The sequence below is a fragment of the Furipterus horrens genome, unplaced genomic scaffold, assembly GCF_987537825.1.
Source record: "Furipterus horrens unplaced genomic scaffold, mFurHor1.1.pri manual_scaffold_6, whole genome shotgun sequence".
In the NCBI taxonomy this organism is placed as follows: Eukaryota; Metazoa; Chordata; class Mammalia; order Chiroptera; family Furipteridae; genus Furipterus; species Furipterus horrens.
In genome coordinates, this window is record NW_028327176.1 from 151120895 (window position 1) to 151142447 (window position 21553).

A 21553-nucleotide genomic window follows, 5' to 3' on the forward strand; every position below is an offset into this window, starting at 1 on the left:
CCCTCAAATTCCCCTGAGTTAAATTAAACTAGTTTCACATTACTTAATTCATTTATCCATCCATTCATTCAATAACTTTAATGAACCCACAATACTGTACAAAGAAGCCCGAATATTAACTCAAGGCACATGAAATCAAGGTGAGAAAAAAAAAAAATATATATATATATATGCAAACTAACAAACACAAGGCAGAATATGCACAACAGAATTTAAAGTTGCATACAGAAATTCATATAAAAAGTGGACAGGGGCTTGGCAAATGTTAAATACTCAGTAAATGTGAGTTTGATGAATGAATGTAAGATTAGAGTAACTTAGGACAAGGTTCCTGGAGTAACAGAAGTAAAGGGCATGGACTGAGAAGGAGCAAAAGTCAGCCTGATGGAGCAAATGACATCAGCAAAGACCCAGTGGCAAAAAAAAAAAAAAAAAAAAAAAAAGGCAGGATGTAGAGTTTCAACAGATTGGCTTCGTTAGAACAAGAGGGTTAGTTGGTGGGTGAAAAGGAAGAGTGTGAGGTTTGATAAGGTATGACATGCTCTGATACAAGCCAAACTGTCATAACCAATTAAAACATTTGTAACACCCTAAATATAAGTTTTATTCTTAGAACTTTGACTTATTATTAATTATTTATTTATTTTAGAAAAAGAGAAACATCAGTTTGTTGTTCCACTTAGTTATGCATCCATTGGTTGATTCTTGTATGTGTCCTGACCAGGGATCCTGCCCACAACCTTGGCATATCTGGACAATGCTCTAACCAACTGAGCTACCTGGCCAGGGTGACTTCTTCTTTTTTTTTTTTTTTTGTAAATTATTGGTAATAAAATGTTAATTCTACAAGACCTCAAGCTGGTTTAGTAATATTTTGTAAGTAGAATAAAGGGAAATGCCATCAAGATGATAAAGCAAAATATAGTAGTATAGGCAATGTCAGGAATGGAAACAAATTGGGAAATTATCTCATCTAATTTAACCCCTCTTTACCAGATGTGAGGTCCAGGATCCAGGCAAGGTTGGGTGCTAAGGCAGTGGTCCCCAACATTTTTGGCACCAGACACCGGTTTCGTGGAAGACAATTTTTCCACAGCCTGGGGTGGGTGGGGTGGGGGAAGAGATAGTTTCAGGATGATTCAAGTGCATTACATTCAAGCTCACCTCCTGCTGTACAGCCCAGTTCTTAGCAAGCCCAGACCCATACGGGTCTGTAGCCCGGAGGTTGGGAAACCCTGGACTAAGATATGGAGGAAGCCAGGTGAGGCTACTGCCTCACTTACCAACAGTTGATGGAATCTTTTATGTTTACAACTCTACTTGAATTGCATGACTGTAATTGTTTGATGATCAATATAAAAAATGGGGAACATATAAACAAAAATTAGAAAAAGAAAAGATAAAGGCACCACACAAAGAAGATGCAAAATCTAAGGGTGAGACATTTAGGCCTGGATTAGAGGGCATTAGCTGAAGGAAATGAGACAAGAAGTCAAGATACATTCCAGTTGAAAAAGTTATAGTACTTTTTCAGAGTGACTGTCTGCATAAGGAAGCCAACAAGTAATCAAAATAAAACAAAAAACCAAAAAACACAAACTCACAAAAATACAAACTCCAAGTATGAACCTGAGCATCAGACCTGATGGTTAAGTTTGGAAGTTGTTCAGTTGTACAAGGGGAAAGGTGGCAGAATTAAAATACATTTTATCAAAAAGTAATTTCTAAAAAAGTAATTCTTTGAAAGATGAAAAAGTTCTGGCAATTGGTTTCACAACAATGTGAATATACTTAACTACTGAACTGTACACTTTAAAAGAATTAAGATGGTAAATTTTATTTTTCAAAAAATTTAAAGTGTTCATAATTTTTTTCTTAAAGCTATTCTTTTTATTAAGTTAAACCTTTCCTCCATCTACTTTGGAGCTTTATCAGCTTTTTATGTTTTAAGAACACAGATTCATTCAGGTCACCTCAGTTAATGGGAAGTCTATTTTAAGGATGCACGTGACAATAAAAGAGATAAGAATATCATAGGAACCTAAGAATAGCAATATGATCGGGCTTCAAGTGGTAACTAAAATGAACATGGAACTGGACAAATTCCATGCCCACCTAAAGACTGGGTTAACTCGTCACTCTTGGCTGCCACAGAAATGCAGTGCTCCCAGCCATAGGGTGTCACTGTTCTCCTCCGCCTTTACAACTACCAGCCAATGGCTACATTTAGTTACAGTTTCTGCTTAGTCATAATTCCAGTTTACTCACAGTCCCTCTATAACCAGCTTCTAGCTTCTCTCCCCACAATTAACAGGCTGATTCTTGCTGTATATCCCACTTCAAATTCTTGAAAGGAAAAAAAGAAATCAAACTGTCCTAGCTCAATTTTTAACTTCATAGTGTGTCAGAAGCACCTGGAGAGTTTGTTGAAGCACAAATTGTTGGGCCCCATTCCCAGTATTTCTGATTTAGTAGTCTGGGTAGGGCCTGAGAATTGGCATTATAACAAATCCTAGGCAATGCTGGCTACACAGGTCTTGGAATCACATTTGAGAACCACTGGCCTGTTCGATGACTCTTTTATCTGTTTGGACAGAGCAGCTGAGGCTCTACCTCACATCGCCCATAGCATACTTCCGAACTGACTCATATGCTCATAACTGACTTTTTAAAAACTTCTTTCTCTTTTTGGCCTTCTCATTTATGCAGTCACCAAGTCCTATTGCTTTTTCTTTTTTTTAAATTATTTTTTATTTTCTAATAATAGTTGACAAACAATATTATATTAGTTTCAAGTGTACACCCCAGTGATTAGACATTATATAACTTACTAAGTGATCATCCCAATAAATCTTATACCTGACACCATATATAGTTATTAGAATATTATTGACTATATTCCTATGCTGTGCTTTACATCTCCATGACTATTCTGTTATGACCAATTTGTATTTCTTAATCCCTTCACCTTTTTCACCCAATCCCTCAACCCCCAAACCCTGGTCACATCTGGCAACCATCAAAATGTTCTCTGTATCTATGTCGGTTTCTATTCTGCTTGTTTTTAGATTCAATTGTTGATATATATGTATTCATTGCCATTTTATTGTTCATATTTTTTCCTTCTTCCTAAAGAAGAGCCTTTAAACACTTAATTTAATACTAGTTTGGTGATGATGAACTCCTTTATCTTTTTCTTGTCTGGGAAGCTCTTTATCTGCCCTTCAGTTATAAATGAAAGCTTTGCTGGGTAGAATAATCTTGGTTGTAGTTATTTGCTTTTCATCAATTTGAATATTTTATGCCAGTTCCTTCTGGTCTACAAAGTCTCTCTCGAGATACTAGCTGACAGTCTTATGGGAGTCATCTAGGCTCTTAACTGTAATAACTTGGATTTTTCTCTTATCTGCTCCTCTTCTCTCTCTTCTCCTCATGCTACATCATCTAGTTAGAAGCCATTCTAATTACAAATCATAGGAGCACTTCTCTAACTAAAAATGTCATCATGATGTTCCAAGCTGTCATTTACTTTTGAGCTATACCAGCATGTCTCAGATTTTTTCATGAAAAGACCTCTAACTGTAGAGAAAATGTAGACTCTGTGGAGAAAGGTACCCTTAGGGAATGTAGCCTTAAGGAGCTTTTAAATTTTTCTCTAACCATTTTTGAGAAATATCTTGGTAGACTTCTATCAATTTTATTTTTCAAAGTTTTGACTTCCAGTCAAGATCAAGGTGTAGAAAAACACAGCTCACCCCCTTGTACAACCACAGCAAAAATTAAAACTAAATTACAAAACAACTATTACCCAGAATTGTCAAAAAATTGAGCTGTATGGAAGTCCAATAACCAAAAAATTAAAGAAGTCACATTCATTCAGATGGGTAGGAGGGGCAGAGATGTAGAGAAATGGAACAGGTGGTCCCACACCCATATCTGATGGATAAATATTGGGAGGGATATGTCAGGAGTGAGGAATCCCAGCCCCAGACCAGGCCCACCAGACCAGGAGTCCAGTGCCAGGAAGATAGGTTCCCCTAACTTCTGGCTATAAAAACCAGTGGGGGTTGGGGTGGCAGAAGAAACTACTGGATTCTCAGGTGTCTCATCTTAAAAGCTCTGCAAGAGACTCAGGACTTGCATAGACTCACTCCCTATAGGCTCCAGCACCGTGGCAGCAGCTTGGAGGGCACCAGTGGCATACAGAGAAAAACTGAAGTGTTTTGCCTCAGGGTGAGTGCTGGGGAACAGCTTCCTCCCAGCCAAAACTCCAGAAGCCAGGCAGCAGTCATCATCCCCTTTCTGAGACCTCCCCCACACAAAGCCACAGAGTGCTGACACCATATCTAAGACTCCATCAACCTGGTTCACATGGGTTGTCCCACCCAGGCAATTACCCAAGGTTCTACCACATCCAACCTATGGCTGGCGCTTTTCTACATTAGGCCATGCTACTAAGACAGGGAGTCAAAGCAGCTCTACCTAATACATAGAAGCAAACACAGGGGTGCTGCCTAAATGAGAAGATAAAGAAATATGGTCCAAATGAAAGAAAAGAACAAAACTCCAGAAAAAGAGCTAAACAAAATGGAGATACTCAACCTATTGGAAGTAGAGGCAAAACACTGGCTGTTAGGATGCTCAAGGAACTCATTGAGTACTTTAGCAGCATAAAAAAGAGCCAGGAAGAAATAAAGATTACACTAAGTGAAATAAAGAAAAATTTACAGGGAATCAACAGTGGAGTAGATGAAGCCAAGAATCAAATAAATGATTTGGAACATAAGGAAGAAAAAAAATCAATCAGAAGAGCAAAAAGAAAAAAGAATCCCCCCAAAACAAGGATAGGATAAGGAGCCTATCATACAACTTCAAACATACCAACATCTGAATCATAAGGGTAGTGGAAGGAGAAGAGAAAGAGCAAGAAATTGAAAACTTATTTGAAAAACTAATGAAAGAAAACTTCCCTACTTTGGTAAAGGAAATAGACATACAAGTCCAAGAAGCACAGAATCCCAAACAAGATGGATGCAAAGAGGACCACACCAAGATACATCTAATTAAAATGCCAAAGGTTAAAGATAAAGAACCTTAAAAGAAGCAAGCGAGTTCCCATAAGACTGTTAGCTGAATTCTCAAAAGAAACTGCAGGCAAAAAGGGACTGGCAAGAAGTATTCAATGTGAAGAAAAGCAAGGACCTACAACCAAGATTACTCTATCCAGCAAAACTATCATTAGAATTGAAGGGCAAATAAAGTGCTTCCCAGGCAAGGTAAAGCTAAAGGGGTTCATCATCACCAAGCCATTATTCTATGAAGTGCTAAATGGACTTAGTTAAGAAATAGAAGATCAAAACTATGAACATTAAAATGGCAATAAATTCACAACTATCAACAATTGAATCTAAAAAGCAAACTGAGCCAATAAGCAGAACAGAAACAGAATCACAGATATGGAGATCATCTGAATGGTTACCAGGTGAAAGGTGGAAAGGGGCAAATCAGAGAAAAAATGCAGGAATTAAGAAGCACAAATTGGTAGGTACAGAATAGGCTGGGGGATATTAAGAACAGCATAGGAAATGGAGAAGCCAAAGAACTTATATGCATGACCCATGGACATAAACTAAGTAGGGGGACTGCTGGAGGTAATTGAGGGTACTGGGTGGAGGGAGGTAAAGAGGGAAAATTGGGACAACTGTAATGGTATAATCAATAAAATATATATTTTAAAAGTTTTTAAATTGACTTTTAGAGAGAGGAAGAGAAACATGAATTTGTTGTTCCACTATTTATTCATTCATTGGTTGATTCTTGTATGTGTCTTGAATGGGATCAAACCCTCAGCCATGATGTATGAGGAGGACACTCCAACCACCTAGGCTACCTGGCCAGGGCCACAATTGCATAACCTTTAAAATTGATAGGAAAGGCCCTGGTTGGGTAGTTCAATTGGTAGGATCATCATCCCCATATACCAAGGTTGCAAGGTCGAACACAGTCAGGGCACATACAAGAATCAACCAATGAATGCATAAATAAGTGGAACAACAAATCCATGTTTCTCTCTCTTTCTCTCCCTCTCTCAAAGTCAATAAATAAATAAATTTTAAGTTATGCAATTGTTTCTCAGCCCCTTGGCTAAGATCAAGTATAGGTATCTGTTTTTATTAATTTAACATCTGATACATCCTCTACCCGAGGACAACATATTAAATGGATGTTTGGAGCAGGGAGATGGAATAGGAGTTGCTCCGTCCACACGCTGCATTGACCCAGTATTGCACTACCTTCAGGAATGCAGCGCCCCCTAGGGGACAATTTCTTTAAAAAAAAAAAGTTATGCAGACTTTGCCCTCTTCCTGTTTTTGTCTTGACGTTAAAGAGTGCTTTTAGTTACTGGTCAGTGAGCGAAAATGATGCTCTGCGAACATTTTTTCTGTTCATCTGGGCTTCATGTAGGGCAGTGGTTCCCAGCCTTTTTGGCACCAGGGACTGGTTTCGTGAAAGACAATTTTTCCACCACCAGGGCACGCGGGGGGGCTCCATCTGGATTCTCTGCCCTCAGTCTCTCCCCATGCCATTTAATTTTACCACTGCCTATACACACGCTGCAACAGTTTCCAGTGGTACTGTGCTGCTATTGGATTGCTTTCTTTTGGATTCAAAGCCCTCCAAAAATAATCATTTCAATCTTACTTCCAATGCTAATTTACATCTTAACATACTGAAATATTTTCGTTATTATGTTTTCAATTTTGAATTAAATCTGGTTGTTGGCAAATGGTTTATTTCTATAGCCGTCTAGCACAATGGTTCTTAAACTGTGTTTTTCAGACCAGAAGCATGAGCATCACCTGGGACTTGCTAGAAATGGAGATTTTTCTATCCTGTTCTATACTAGACCTGGTGAATCAGAAACTGGGTTTGGGGCTGAGCATTCTGCCTTCCAGGTGATTCTGAGGTAGTTGAAGTTTGAGAGCCACTGGTCTAGCATTTAGCTTTCAGATCTAAAACAGAATAAGATATGGATTAGAAAAAGAAAAGACCTTAATGAGTATAAACTTTATTTAAAGTTAAAATGTTCCTTTTTAAAACAAAATGTTAATATTCACTAAAGGCTCTTTTACTATAATTCTACTAAATATATTTTTCATGAGGTACTTCTTAATTTAGGAAATGTGTTCTAAAGAGCAGATTAAATAATTTTTAATTCATTTGTCTCCTCCTAGTGGCAAGCTTTTAAATATTGAACACAACACCATTTATATTTCTCAGAAATTATATTTCCGAATTTTTTCACAGGATTCCTCTTATTAACCACAATTAAAATCAATTGCCACTCCCCACCAAATTAAATAGATTTTTCTCAATTAGATCCAACCATGGCTACATAAAACTATGTAATTTGTCTCTTACATGGCTTTTTAAAATTGGGCTTGTAAATTTTCCCTCCTTTTGTTACCTATAACTTTTCTTTCTTTCTTTCTTTTACCCATAATGTGTAGCAGTAGAACTTCATTACTTAGCACACTTTGAAAAGAGTTTTCTTCCTCTGTAGGATTGCAACAACATCACTGTTTACGCTTTACTCCTCGCCCCACCACCTCTTTTCTTGCAATGCCCCAGGAGCCACACAAGATCTCCAGGGTACTAGGATAGCCCCTGCCATAGAGTCTCTTTTCAATGAACACTGGGGGCCCTCAGGCTCCCAGACTATATTGACCTAGGGTGTGAACAAATTCCTTTGACTCTTTTAAAACTGAGAAGGTGTGCTTTTTTTTCTGAAAGAATTTATTGATATGACAGGTTACTTTATGGAGATACTAAAGCGCTACATATTTTGCTTTATTCCTTTAAAGCAGGTAGCCAGGACATTTGTGTTCCTATGTCTTGAATGTCTAAAGAATGGAAAGCTTGAAGAGCATGCCTCTTCCTGTCTATTGTTACGAGTCTGAGCTCACTGAAGATATTATGCTAGATATTTGAGAGGGAAAAGAAGAAGGTTGTCTTTGTTTAAAATAGAAGGATAAAAATGGAGATTTCCTTAGGTTGGGGGGGAATGTAAATTGGTGTGCCCTCATGCCCCAGCAGCACCCTGAAGAGGTGCGGGGATCTATGCTCTGCTTAGAAAGACAGGACCTTAAGGTTCTCAAACAAAGCAAAGATCCCATGCTCTGCAGAAACAGAGCTCCTGCCCTTTTAGGATCTGTGCTTTCAACCACAGGAATCTCAGCACTAAACAATGTGGGCTGAAGACTAGAGAGGTCTCTCCAAATACTAGGTATGATTTGGAAGTATTAAGGTTAATAAACTGAAAGATTAAATTTTCATGCCATTCTGATGTGACAAGGGCTCAGTCAAGTTTAATTTCATTTAAGAAAATAAAGAAACATGGTTTTTCTTATACACCCAAGTTTGTGGTTGCAATTCACATACTAGGAAATACAACAAAGAACAAAGCAAAAAGAAATGTAGAATATAGCTGTTACTAGACTGAAGGGGTCCATTTGCCTGTAAGCATCAAAGCTTAATAAGACACAAGCAGGAGTTTGCAGCCAAGAAAGTAAGGATTTATTAAGGATATGGAGCCATGCCAGAAGTCACAGGTAGTTCATGTTCAAAGATCTGACTCTCCAAATGGTTTCCAGGGGATGGATTATATAAAGGAAAAAAATCATTAATCATGGTGACTAACAGAATCAGGGTCATGGTCTCTACTGATTGGTTGGTGCTAGGGTATGGAGTAATTGATCATTGCATTTGGTCCGAACATCAGCCATGGAGTTGTTCGGTCCAATTTCACAAGGATTTGTTCTGTAGGATTGTTCCATTTTCCTGGGTCCAGAGCTAAAACACAAATGAGGCCAAGATGTTATGCTTAGTTCAATGGAAAACCCTGCCTCAAAAGCCAACAGATCCAGGACCTTGTTTCTATGATTATTGGATGCTGACCAGAACCTCATTGTCCCGAGGGCTTAATGATTAAACAAAAGACAGGAGGTGGGTGAGTCAGAGTGCTGGGTGAGTTCAGTTTGAGTCAAATGGGAAACAAAACAAAACAAAATAAAAGGCCAGATTAAAGAAAATAAGGTTCATGCCCTGGCCAGGTAGCTCAGTTGATTAAAGCATCATTCTGATTCACCCAAGTTGTAAGTTAGACCCCAGGTCTGGGCACATACAAGAATTGACCAATGAATGCCTAAATAAGGGAACAACAAATCCATGTTTCTCTCTCTCTTCCTTCCTTCCTCTCTCACTAAAAATCAATAAATGAAAAATAAATAAATAACAATAAGGAAATAAAGCAAATAAGGTTTCCACTTTCTGCATGGTTACACGTTGATAGGCAAGTTCACAGAAAAAGTGACACTGCTCTTAATGTCAGCCCAGTTTTATTAGGTGTGCAGCTCCCTAGTTCTTTGCCTTCCTTTTCAACTCTGTCAAAATTGGATGTTCTATCTCATTCCTCTGACTCCAGCTAGCCTGACCAAGGGTTGGCATCTCTACTCAGTTTTTTAAGGTTCCCCTGCTTTCCCAGAAAAGATAACAGTATAGAGGAATAAGGCAGACAAGCAAGTCTTCTAATTTTCTGTCTCAGTTTTCTAACATGTAAAATGACATTAAACTAATGAGGGCTGATAGTCAACGTGTATGTAGTGGTAAGACCATACCAGCTGTTAAATCATTGACATTGCCCTATAATTCAGTAAAAAGAAACTGCTTCAAGCCTCTAGCTGGCTCTAGACATTATCCAGCTTTCCTATGTCCTTACTCCAGCACGGCAGAGTGCTTGCCCTACTAGTTATTACATATTTTCAATATCACTCTTCATAATGTTAGAAACAAGGACATAGTGACTCCCAACCCAGTGGAAGGTCATTGGTAACAAAGGGCAAATGTAATTAAAGGGTCTTAAGGGCAAATGTAATTAGAGGGTCTCTGGGAGGGGAGCTGACAGCACTGGCATATCTACAAACCACAGAAGGGGCATTTAGATAACCGTGTTAGATTGTAACTCCGGAGTAACCAGTAATGGAGAAATGGGGAGGAAGGAGAGGGGAGGGGGAGCTAATTGCTCTCACTTTAGGGTGGGGAAGCTAATCACGTTAGGGTGGCAATTTCAGGGTGGGGAAGCCAAGACTATAAAACCAGCCATCTTTGCCTACTTGGTGCGCACATTCTCCTGGCTGTGAGGGTGCGCCCGGCTCTGCAGACTCGTGAATAAAGGCCTCGTTTTACTGCTCAAGTCCTGTGTCCCAGTTTTTATTGTGAGCGTTTCTCACAATAATTATGACTTCTAGAGATTGTCATGAGGTTTAAAGAGGGTCCAGTTAAAAGAAGTTAATTACGCTCGATCCTTACCAACTCCTTCTGACCCCCAGACATGGGTCCTTAAGCATTTTTTTTTTTTTAAGTCCAGGACCAAATTAAACTTCTGCTATGCGGCTTCAATGGTATCTGGCTTGAATCCAGCTTTCAAAGATTTTTTTTCTTGATTTTTTACATGGCCAGGTGAAGATCAAAAGACTTTGAGCGGCTGGCCAAGATGGAGGCTTAGACAGACAGGCTGCATCTCCCTCCATAACTAAGAAGGAATGAAACTACCTCAGAACTAGAAACAACCAGAAGTTCCAGAGGATCAAACTGCATGGAGGTCTGGCAAACAAAGATATAAAGAAGAAATGCACATCCAGACAGGTAGGAGGGGCGAAGTTGGGGTAGAGAGGATGCAGTGTGGTGGTGACAGCAGCAGGCCAGCAAAAAGCGCAGTCACACATTTTAAAAAGTCAGGAGGAACACCTGAGGAGCATTCCCAGCTCCTCACCAGACCTTAAAACCCACGGTCCCAGCACCAGGGAAAATCAAGCCTCATTGCTTCTGACTGTGCAGACCAGTGGGGGTTGGGGTGGAGGCAGAAACTGCAGGTCTCCGTGGAGTCCACTTGTTTAGAGGGCCCCCCGAGTCCTAGAACGTCTGCAGACCCACCCACTCTGGGAACGACGTCCAGGACAGCAGCTAGAGGGGCGCCAGTCAAGTGCGGAAGTGGGAAAGGTGCCTGGAAAAGGGGTGAGTGCTGGGCAGGGGGCATTGTTTCCTCTCGGACCCCTCCGCTACACACAGTGCCACAACGTGGTGAAACAGGTTGCCCTATACTGATGAATCCCTAAGGTTCTGCCCCTTATAATGTAACAGGAGTGACAGCTCTACCTCAGACATGGAGGCAAACAAACACAGGAACCTGTTAGAATGAGGAGACAGAGAAGTATGGCCCAAAAGAGGGAACGGATCAAGGTTCCAGTGGGAGAACTAGGCGACGAGGAGATAGCCAACCGCACAGATGCAGAATTCAAAACACTGGTGATAAAGATGCTCACAGGCTTGACAGATATGCTTGAGTATGGCAAATGCATAAGAGAAGAAGTGAAGGCTATGCTAAGTGAAATGAAGGAAAATCCACACAAAACCAATGGTGAAGGAAAGGAAACCAGGGTTCAAATCCATGATTTGGAACATAAGGAATAAAAATACAGTCAACAGTGCAGAATGAGGAAGCAAGAATTTAAAAAAATGAGGAAAGCTTCCCAAATTTTGTGAAGGAGATAGACATACAGGTCCAGGAAGCACAGAGGGTCCTGGGCAAGCTGGACCCAGAGGGGATCACACTGGGATGTATCATGATTGAGATGTTAAAGGTGAAAGATAAAGAGAGAGTCCTGGGGGCAGCAAGAGAGAGGTGGAGAGTTGTCTACAGGGGGTTGCCTATAGGACTATCAGCTCATTTCTCAGAGGACACTTTGCAGGCAAGAAGGGACTGGCAAGCAGTATTCAATGTGAGGAAGAGCAACTTACAACCAAGATTACTCTATTCAGCAAAGCTATCATTTGGAATGGAAGGGCAGATGAAGTGCTTCCCAGACAAGGGGAAGCTTCCCAAGCCATTATTATAGGAAATGTCAAGGGACTTACTTAAGAAAAAGAAGGTCAAAACTATGAATACTAAAATGACAACAAACTCACAACTATCAACAACTGAATCTAAAAATTAAAAACAAAATCCAACTAAGCAAACCAGAACAGGAATAGAATCATAGGTGTGGGGATCATTTGGTTATCAGCTGAGAGGCGGAGAAGGAGAGAAATGGGGAAATGATTCAGGGACTAAGAAGCATAATCGGTTGGTACAAAATAGACAGGGGGATGTTAAGAATAATATAGGAAAGGGTGAAGCCAAAAAACATATATGCACGACCCATGGACATGAACTAAGGGGGGTGGGATTGCTGGAGGGAAGGGGGGTACTGGGCAGAGGGGAGCAAAGGGGGAAAAATTGGAACTACTGTAATAACATAATCAATAAAATATACTTTAAAAAAATAGACAGTAAATAATTTTTATTCTCAATAAATTAGAACACTGAGGTTGAGAAAGTATAGCAGGTTGTCCCAGATAACAATTATTATGCTTCAGATTTAGAATTCAAATCTATAACTTCTAATGGGTTGAGGGCTCTTTCACTTTTTTTTAAAGCTATGAAATCCTGTTCATTTAATGGGGCAGTTGTGTTAAACTGTACAAAGATGTTAACTAAAGTACTGTGTAATATCAATATTATACAATAAATATGTATGCAGTTACTAAATCTTATGACATAGGTCCATATTTATCATAGAAAATATGGAAGAAACTGCCTGATCTTGTATATTGTGAGAAAAGCAAACTGATAAAATAAACAAATGTACAATTTGAACATTCTTATTTTTAAAAAGTGTGTAAATAGAAAGAACCTGAAAAATACATATGAAAAATTTTGTCATAATACTCTCAAATTTTGTATATTACTAATAATATATTAAAGGCATAATAAATGCTTAATATGTGCCCAATACTCGTCTAAATCTATTTCATATGCAGTGTCTCATTTAATCCTCACAATAACCAACTTGTATAAAGCCTTGCTGCTACCAATGCGGCAGAACTGGACAAGTAGTAGACCCAAAGCTCATACTCTTTGGAGCTAGATCATCCTGTCCCATGTACAAAAATCCTTTATCATTAGGACAATCCATGAGGTTACTTTAAGAAAATTCCACCCAGGAGCACATCTTTTGGGAGCTCATTCCAAACCCCCCACACTAGTTAATCTGAAATGTGTTCTTTAAAAAAATTTTTTTTAAAATTATTTTTAGAGAGGGAATGGAGGGAGACAAAGAGGGAGAGAAATACCAATGTGTGGTTGCCTCTTGCACACCTCCAACTGGGGACCTGGCCTGCAACCCAGGCATGTGCCTGACTGGGAATCAAACCAGCGACCCCTTGGCTCACAGACCAGTGCTAAATTCACTGAGCAACACCAGCCAGGGCTGAAATGTGTTCTTAATGTCAATGTAAGAAGTGTCCAAACCTGTAAAAATTTTTATAAGTTTATCTGAGCCAAATTTATGACAATTGCTGCAACACAAAACCCCAATGGATTGAGAAAATGCTCTTGAAAATGGCAGTTTTGCACCTTATTTTATATAGTACAATCGAAAGAGGAGGCTTACAGGGATTACATGAAATCCATTGGTGATAGATTACAGAGGCAGGAGAAAGCGAAGTTCTGGGGTGACCTCTGGGATTGGATAAAAAGTAAAACAATAGACACACTTCTTTTACTCATAGTTAACAGTCAATAATTAACAGTGAGGGGATTTGTGGTCTCCACTCTGGTCGGTGCTTGTGCTTTGAGGTGGGTCCGGAAAAAGGCAAGTCGACCTTCCGAAGGTATGTTATTGTAGATGCAAGAAGACAATAGACAGGCTCAATTAAGGTCAAGATTGACTTGTCATGGAAGATTCTAGCCTAGCACAGGACTGCAGCCATGACCTGCTCTTAGTTAGAAAGTTTTAATTTCAGACCATCCTATGTGATTACTTTAGGTGTCTGAGTTTGTAAGGCCATCACGCCATCGCACAGGCCTCCCCTGAGCGTGTCGTGTCAGGTTTAGCACGTGGCCCCTTTTCATTCACGTTAATTTGGCTCAGGGAAAACTCGAAATGAGGCTTAGTGCTCACATGATATTGTCATGTAAGAGCGTCCATACCTTTGGAGAACTTTTATGAGAGTTTGAGCCACACTGACAACATGTGCCAGGGAGCACGATCTGAAGTGCTCTGGAGAGTAAGTTTCTTTACTGCATCTGATTAAGGAGGGAACTAAGGACATTTACATTCATGTGGGAGAAAGCAATGAAGGGTCTGGATTACGTGCGTGCTATAAGGCGGCTACTGCTAACTTCAAAAGTGCGTTGACGCAGATGCACAGAAACAACGGGGAGGGCTTGCTTTATACCTGGATATAAGCCTTTTACTAAAAAGTTTATGCCTCTGGTGTGATCACCCACCATGACCAGCCCAGTTAGGAATTTATGATCGGATCACCCTGTGGAGTTACTTGCCCCTTTTTCCCTCCACAATGCTAAGGATTTCCTCCCTAGAACAGCTCGGCTAACAGAAGGACAGCTAACACAAGGCCTCTCCACCGGCGCGCACGCTGGTGGTTTCCTTGCTTGCACTGTACTCTATCCCCTCCCCACCACTCCTCTCCTCCCACTTGGGACGGAATCCTAAGGGATCCCGAGGTCGCCACACCTCGGACCTCGTAGACGGCCAGGGACCCAGCTCCTGCTCTCAAGAAAGAAACAACGAGAAAAGAAAAGCAAAGAAAAAAACAAAGGAACAAGGACCAGGCCTGGACCGAACCTCCACGTGGGCACAGGAACGGCCCTCTCGCCCCCTAACAGGAGAAATTTGCGACGCCGGAGCAGCTCGAAGCAGCGCGGCGGGGGCGCTGCCCGCACTCAAGATGGCAGCCGTGGTGGGTGCGGCGGGGCGGGGGCGCTGCCCTTACTCAAGATGGTGGCCGCAGTGGGCGTGGCTGGTCACGCAGTGGCCCAGAGGAGGAGTGGGATCATGGCGGCCGCCGAGGAGCGGAGTTCGGGAGATGAGGACGAGGAGGTAGAGAGGCAGTGAGTGCGACGGCGGAAGCCTGCGCGAGGGGCGGTGGCGGTGAGAGCCGTGCTGGCTATGAGAGGGGGAGGGAGCCCGGATGCTGCAGTCTTACCTGCTTCTAGCGAGCCGGGGGCAGCGAGGGAGCGTCCCTCAGCCCTAATTGCCACAATGTCATCAAAGTGGGGAAGTAGAGAAGTTGCCTTAGGGTAACGTTGCTTGCTTCCTCTCCTTGAAAGCAGGACCTGGTTTTCACAGTGGTGAGATGGTTGCAATGGGGATTCGAGGTTGCTCTTGTTCACTGCCTCTTCCTGCACACCACTCGCGGGCTAGCATGTAACTAACCCCTGTTTCTTCCACCAGGAGCAGTTAGTTCTGGTGGAATTGTCGGGAATTATTGATTCAGACTTTCTCGCAAAATGTGAAAATAAATGCAAGATTTTGGTGAGTCTCTTGGAATTGGAGAATGGTTGTAGATTTTCTTAGGTTTAGAACAAGAAGTGGTGAACTACCTATCTCCAAAGATGGCTGTATTAATTCGCCGTTACAAAGCGGTGAACTCGAAAGACGATCCTAGATGTACAGGCGGACGGATGGGAGAAAATGCCTGACTCTGCTCGAGTGTCTGAATCTATGGCTGCAAAGAATTCAAGATTTGGGGGAGTTGGCATTTTGATATGGAACGATATAATTTTTTTAAAAAGGACACTGTTTTAGGTAGTAAGGTGGGACGCAGGTTAAATTCGCAGAAGGGAGGGAAGGTACCTGCTAAGAGAAGACTTCAAAGAACTCACACTCTGCTGTCTTGAGCTATGTATGGAATTCTAAGTTACCATCTGTTTTATCATTTTGATTTAAAAACTTTGATCTTCTGTTGACACCACTCACCCTGTGCTTAGCTTACCTTGAAGAGCATGTTGGCGGAAATAGACCTGTCTACTTGGGTGTGAATTAAGTAGCTTTCAGGTTGTAGCTGCTGCGATCAGAGCAATTTTAACTTATCTTGTACTAGTCAGGACAAGAAGCTTAGAGGTTCCCCTTGGTAGCAAGGTTACCTCTGGAAGCCTTTTCCTTTCTTTACTTTTTTTAAAAGTTGAGATATAATTGCCATAATGATTGAAGATTTGTACGTATTGTGAAATGATCACCCCAATAAGTCAGAAGTGACATCTGTCACTTCACGTCGTTATCAATTTCACTTTTTTTTTGTGATGAGAACATTTAAGATTTATTCTCTTAGCAAGTTTCAAATATACAATAGAGTGTTAACTGTAGTCACCATGCTGCACATTACATACCCAGAACTTACTTATTTTATAATTGGAAGTGTGTTTCTTTTTATCCATTTTACCCAACCCCCAAGGCTTTTTCTAATGAGGTTTTTTATGATCCTGTATTCTGGTGTAGGGAATTGACACTGAGAGGCCCATTCTGCAGGTGGATGGCTATGTCTTTGCTGGAGAATATGAAGGTAGGAGGACGTCATATAAATGAAGCTCCTTTTTTAAAATGCTTTTCTGAAAAATAACTTGTCAACAAGCTGTCTTTAAATTTTCCCACAGACACTCCTGGGACCTGTGTTATATTTGAAGAAAATGTTGAACATGGTAAGTGCTTGCTATGATAACTTTACTATGAAATATTTCAAACATACTTATGTACAGTGAATATTAAAATTAAACATTTAATGCACCCATTGTCTAGCTGTATCAAATCCTGCCATTTTGCCACATAGTTAAAAAGCATGCCAGATACATTTGAAGCCCATGTATATCCTTCTCCAAATTTATTCTCTTCCTTTGGTCTTCAGACATAATCATTTACTTGAAGTTGGTGTTTTTCTTTCCTATACCTGATTTTATATTACATATGTATGTATGTACAAAAAATTAGGGGAAAAGGGGACAACTGTAATTGAAAAACCAAAATAAAAAAATTAAAAAAAAAATAGTATTTTTGTATATTTTCAAACTAAATTATAGCATATTGTGCATATTATCCTACAATCTTTTTTCAGTTAGGGATATGTTTTGATATTTATACATGCTAATTTATATAACTTTTTCCTGTTTCTTAGTATTCCATTTGTGACTATACTAGAATTTATTCTTCACTTAATGGACATGTTGGTTGCTTCTATTTTTACCAGTAATTATTAATAACTACTAAAACTTAATTAGTGCCATCTATATGTCAGACACTATTCTCAATGCTACATGTTTTAACTCAATCCTCACAAGTCTACACGGTAGACTCCATTGTTACCTTCATTTTACATTGGAAAAAAATGGAAGCACAGAGAGGTAAATAAAATTCCCAAGGTCATACTCAAAAGAGTCAGGATTTGAACGTAGGTGGTCAGCTCTAGAGCCAGTGTTCTTAATTGTGCTTATTAACTCACTACAAAAATGCTTCCATGAATATTTTATGTCTCCCTGTGCATATATGTAAAAATGTTGAAGGTATATATTTAGAAATGGAATTGCTAGGTTGATAACTATGTGTGGGTTCAACAATATGAAATAACTGATTTGGGCTGAGTATTGACAATTTCATGTAGTTTGACTGACTTCGTTGCTTTCTAACATACATCAGTTACCCTCACAGTAGCAGTGTGTGGAAGTTTGCAGTGTGTGGAAGTTTGCAGTGTGTTTCACATCCTTAGCTCAGCACCTCGTCTTCCCTCATGCCTATGCCCGCAGTTTCCTGTAAAGTTGTAATCCCAGGCAGTTGGCTTGCAGCGTGTTTTTTTTTTCTCAGCCTTCTCTCATGATTGACAACGTCCTAACTCCAGTCTCTGGCTTTAAGTAGAAGTCTGACTTTGGTCCTTCATTTTGTGTGGAAGAATTTTAGACCTCATTACCCTGTAAAGCCAGATTTCTGGCTTCACTTTCCTGCCCCAGGGCTGGAGCCTAGCAGGCCCATGGCTTTAATCCCACTCATAGCTTTGTGTGGCTGTTCCCTGGGGTTGTTTGATGTTTTGAGTTCAGTTGTGCCTTCAGTTGTTAATGTGCTTTATCTGTCATTTCTGTGTGCTTGGAACAGGAGGAATGAGTTAAATCTTAAACTTACTCAGTTGTCTAGACAGGAAGTGTTTTAGTCTAACTCCCTAAATTGGAATTATTGAGGCCTAACATGATTATTTTATTGGCATTTATTTTATCATACTGTATTAAATAGTACAATAATTGACTTCATTTTATGTTCTAGTGGATGCAGAAGGTAACAGTAAAACAATGCTAAAATATAAATGCCATACATTGAAGAAACTCAGCATGACAAGAACTCTTCTGACAGAAAAGAAGGAAGGAGAAGAAAACATAGGTTAGTTCACTTAGTTCTCTGAAAATAGGTGACTTAATATTGGCTTTGACAGTGACACGTTACTATCAGGATATTTTTGTCCTTTGTAGTAAAAATTATATGTAATATCTTAAATATATTATTGAGGGTGCTCTATGAAAAGTACCAAACATAGATTTAAAATTCAGTTGAAGTCCTAGCCAGTGCGGCTTGGTTGTGTTGTGGGTTTGGTTCCTGGTCAGGGCACAGGCTGGTAACATATAAGAAACCTCTATGTGCTTTGCATTAGAAATATCTGTGAGGTTTTTGTCCAGAATCTTGACATGATTTCCACCCCCGAGGGAAATTAGCAGTCTCCTCTTTTTTTTTTTTTTTTTTTTTTAATTAAAATTCTTTGTAAGTGGAGAAGATACGATAGTAGCAGTTCTGCGTTCTCAAGGTATATCCTCAGAGGATCTCCTGGAAACTCTTGGCAGCTGCAGCAACCTTCCCCAAGAAATTTACAGCTGGGAGATGCTGGCTTTGTATGTGGGGGAGGGACTCGAGGACCACAGTTGTTATTCCTGACTCTGATTCTTAATTAGCATTCATTGAACCTTCTCTAGTTGCTGATTGTCCCAGATTAGACTTTAGACCAGTGCTGCTTGCACCCATAGCAGGTGCATATTTCTAGAGATGAACAAATAATCACCTGATGGTTTGAAAGCTCATTGCTCACCTGGCCCTGGTGGCACAGTTGGTTGCAGCATCGGCCCATGCACCAAAAGGCCATGGGTTGATTCCTGGTCAGGGCACACGCCTGGGTTGCAGGCCAGGTCCCTGGTTCGGAGCATGTGAGAGACAACTGATCAATGTTTCTCTCATACATAGATGTTGCTCACCCTCCCTCCCTCCCTTCCCCTCTCTCTAAAAATAAATAAAGTCTTTAAAAAGAAAAGAAAAAAAAAGCTTGGAATAGTAACTGAAGTAGATTACTTTTAGTGATTTTGATGATATATAATATATATATATGTATATACACTCTGTAAGCATAACAAGGTCTCCATATAAGATGGAAATTGTGTGATTATTCATCAGTAGTTACAGGCATCATGATTCTTGGTTTATGTTGAGGTTTTACTTTGACATGTATTGATATGATGGAAATTTTTTAAAAATATGTACTTAACTAAAATTTCCTTTTTCATGTTTATTTCTTGGTTTGTCTTCCCACTCTTTAACACACACCCCCACCCCCAATTAGATGGTGTGGAATGGCTGCAAATCAAGGATAATGATTTCTCCTATAGACCCAACATGATGTGTAGCTTTTTACATGAAAATGAAGATGAAGAAGTAGCTTCAGCCCCAGATAAACCTTTGGAGTTGGAAGAGCAAGAGAGTCAAATGAAAGATAATTCAAACATGAATTGTCAACAGGAGAAACCAGCGCACTTGGAAGTAGAGGATTCTGGTCCTCTTACTGATGTTTCTTCTGAAATACAAAGTTCAGTTTTTATGGAGACTCAAGATGCTGCCTTAGAAATCACTCCTAGATGAAATGTTTTTTTGTAATAAATAGTCATGAACTTTTAAATGTTTTTATATAAAATAATTGCCTGTGTAGCTTTCAGTTCACTATTTTATTATGTTTATTGATAATACATATTTTCAATTATTGCTACAACTTAATATACCTGAATCATTAAGGACCACATAAAAATGGAATTTTTAAAAGTATGGTTAAAATGACTATAGGGGAACTTTTCTGATGAGTCCTTTAAATTGGGGGTTTTACTAAGGTAAGTGTATTAAGTTTTCTATTGCAGCCATCACAAATTACCACAAAATTAGATTAAAACAACATAAATATATTTATTTTCTTATAGTTTTGTAGGTCAGCGTTCTGACATGGGTCTGACCTGGGCTAAAATCAAGGTGTTGGCAGGGCTTCATTCTTTTCTGGAGTGGGAGGTAGGGGTGGAGATGATGTTTCCTTGCTCATTCAGTTATTGGCAGAATTCAGTTCCTTGCAATTGAAGGATCAAGGTCCCATTTCCTTAACTGTTAGCTAAGGGCCATTCTCAGCTTCTAGAGGCTACCTACATTCCTTGGCTTATGGTGCCCTCCTCTTCAAAGCCAGCAGGTCAAGTTTCTCTCCTGCTTAACCCTTTGAGTGTCAACGTCACTGTGAGTGACACTGACAAATTTTCCCTAAAGTGCCAGCGTCGCTCCCAGTGACTCTTTTTGATGACTATAAATGTAAATAACAATGGAATATTTTCTATTTTATGTTTTGTTCTCTTTTTGTACCTCAGGTTATATAGTGATATAATTTTTTCCCATGTTGATCCAAATTTGAAATTATGCATGGCACTCAAAGGGTTAAAATCTATTCTGCTTCTATTATCCTATTTCTGACCTACTTTTCTTGCCTTCCACCTTTAATGGTCCATTTGAATACATTGGGTCCATCTGAATGACCTCACTATTTTAAGGTCTATAACCTTAATTGATCTGCAATGCTCCTATTGCCATATAACAACAGAAGCAGGTATAGAACTGAGCAGTAAGGCATGAGAATCTTTGGGGTGGGGGGTGGGGTGGTTGCATTATCCAATCTACCATACCAGAGTAAGTAGTATATATCTAGGGACAGAAAAATAATTCAGAGGTGCTTAAGGATAAAGGTCATGTTTTTGTTATTGCAGTTGTAATTCCATTCCTTTCTCACTTGAGAAAGATTTTTGGAATTCAGCTGTAACAGCTATTCTATTATGATGATGACCTAGGTCTGCACTAATTAACTTGTATTTTTTTACATAAGGTATTCACAAACTTTGATATCTTGTTATAGATCAAACTATGAAATTGCCAATATTTGATTGTTTCTGACTATAAAAAGCAGGCAACTTCATGTGGTTTAACCTGGTTCTAATAAGTTAAAACATATCTCACATTAGTTATATAAGTGTTGGAGATGTAACTGTACATGTGATAAGTTAGAGAACGAATGTTATAGGATGAGAAATTTTTTTCTCCAATAAGTTTTGTAACTTTTTATGAAAAAACAGTCTTCCGCCCTGGCTGGTGTGGCTCAGTGGATTGAGCACAGGCCTGCTAATCAAAGGGTCGCTGATTCCATACCCAGTCCAGGCACATGCTTGGGTTGTGGGCCAGGTCCCCTGTTGGGGGCATTTGAGTGGCAACTGTACATTGATGTTTCTCTCCCTCTCTTTAAAATAAATAAAAAGAAAAAATTTACCTTGATTAAAAAC

The 21553-nt window shown here is 39.7% G+C and overlaps 1 protein-coding gene and 1 non-coding gene across 2 annotated transcripts; both read left to right on the forward strand.

Moving 5' to 3' along the window:
- Positions 1-6124: 6124 nt before the first annotated feature.
- LOC150007613 (U2 spliceosomal RNA) lies at positions 6125-6317 on the forward strand. The gene has a single exon (XR_016512090.1). It is a non-coding gene; the product is annotated as a U2 spliceosomal RNA (small nuclear RNA).
- Positions 6318-14130: 7813 nt separating this feature from the next.
- On the forward strand, positions 14131-20866 carry GTF3C6 (general transcription factor IIIC subunit 6). Its single transcript, XM_090280824.1, has 7 exons — positions 14131-14166; positions 14617-14862; positions 15357-15437; positions 16401-16464; positions 16556-16600; positions 18204-18317; positions 19540-20866. Exons 1-7 carry the CDS (start codon positions 14131-14133, stop codon positions 19833-19835), a joined length of 882 nt encoding a protein of 293 aa, XP_090136950.1. The 3' UTR covers positions 19836-20866.
- The last annotated feature ends 687 nt before the right edge of the window (positions 20867-21553 follow it).

Coding starts and splice junctions, on each gene's coding strand:
- GTF3C6 (XM_090280824.1), top strand. CDS start 14,131: ATGTGCCAGGGAGCACGATCTGAAGTGCTCTGGAGA. Junction 15,438..16,400: donor AAAATAAATGCAAGATTTTG/GTGAGTCTCTTG, acceptor ATTCTGGTGTAG/GGAATTGACACTGAGAGGCC. Junction 18,318..19,539: donor GGAAGGAGAAGAAAACATAG/GTTAGTTCACTT, acceptor ACCCCCAATTAG/ATGGTGTGGAATGGCTGCAA.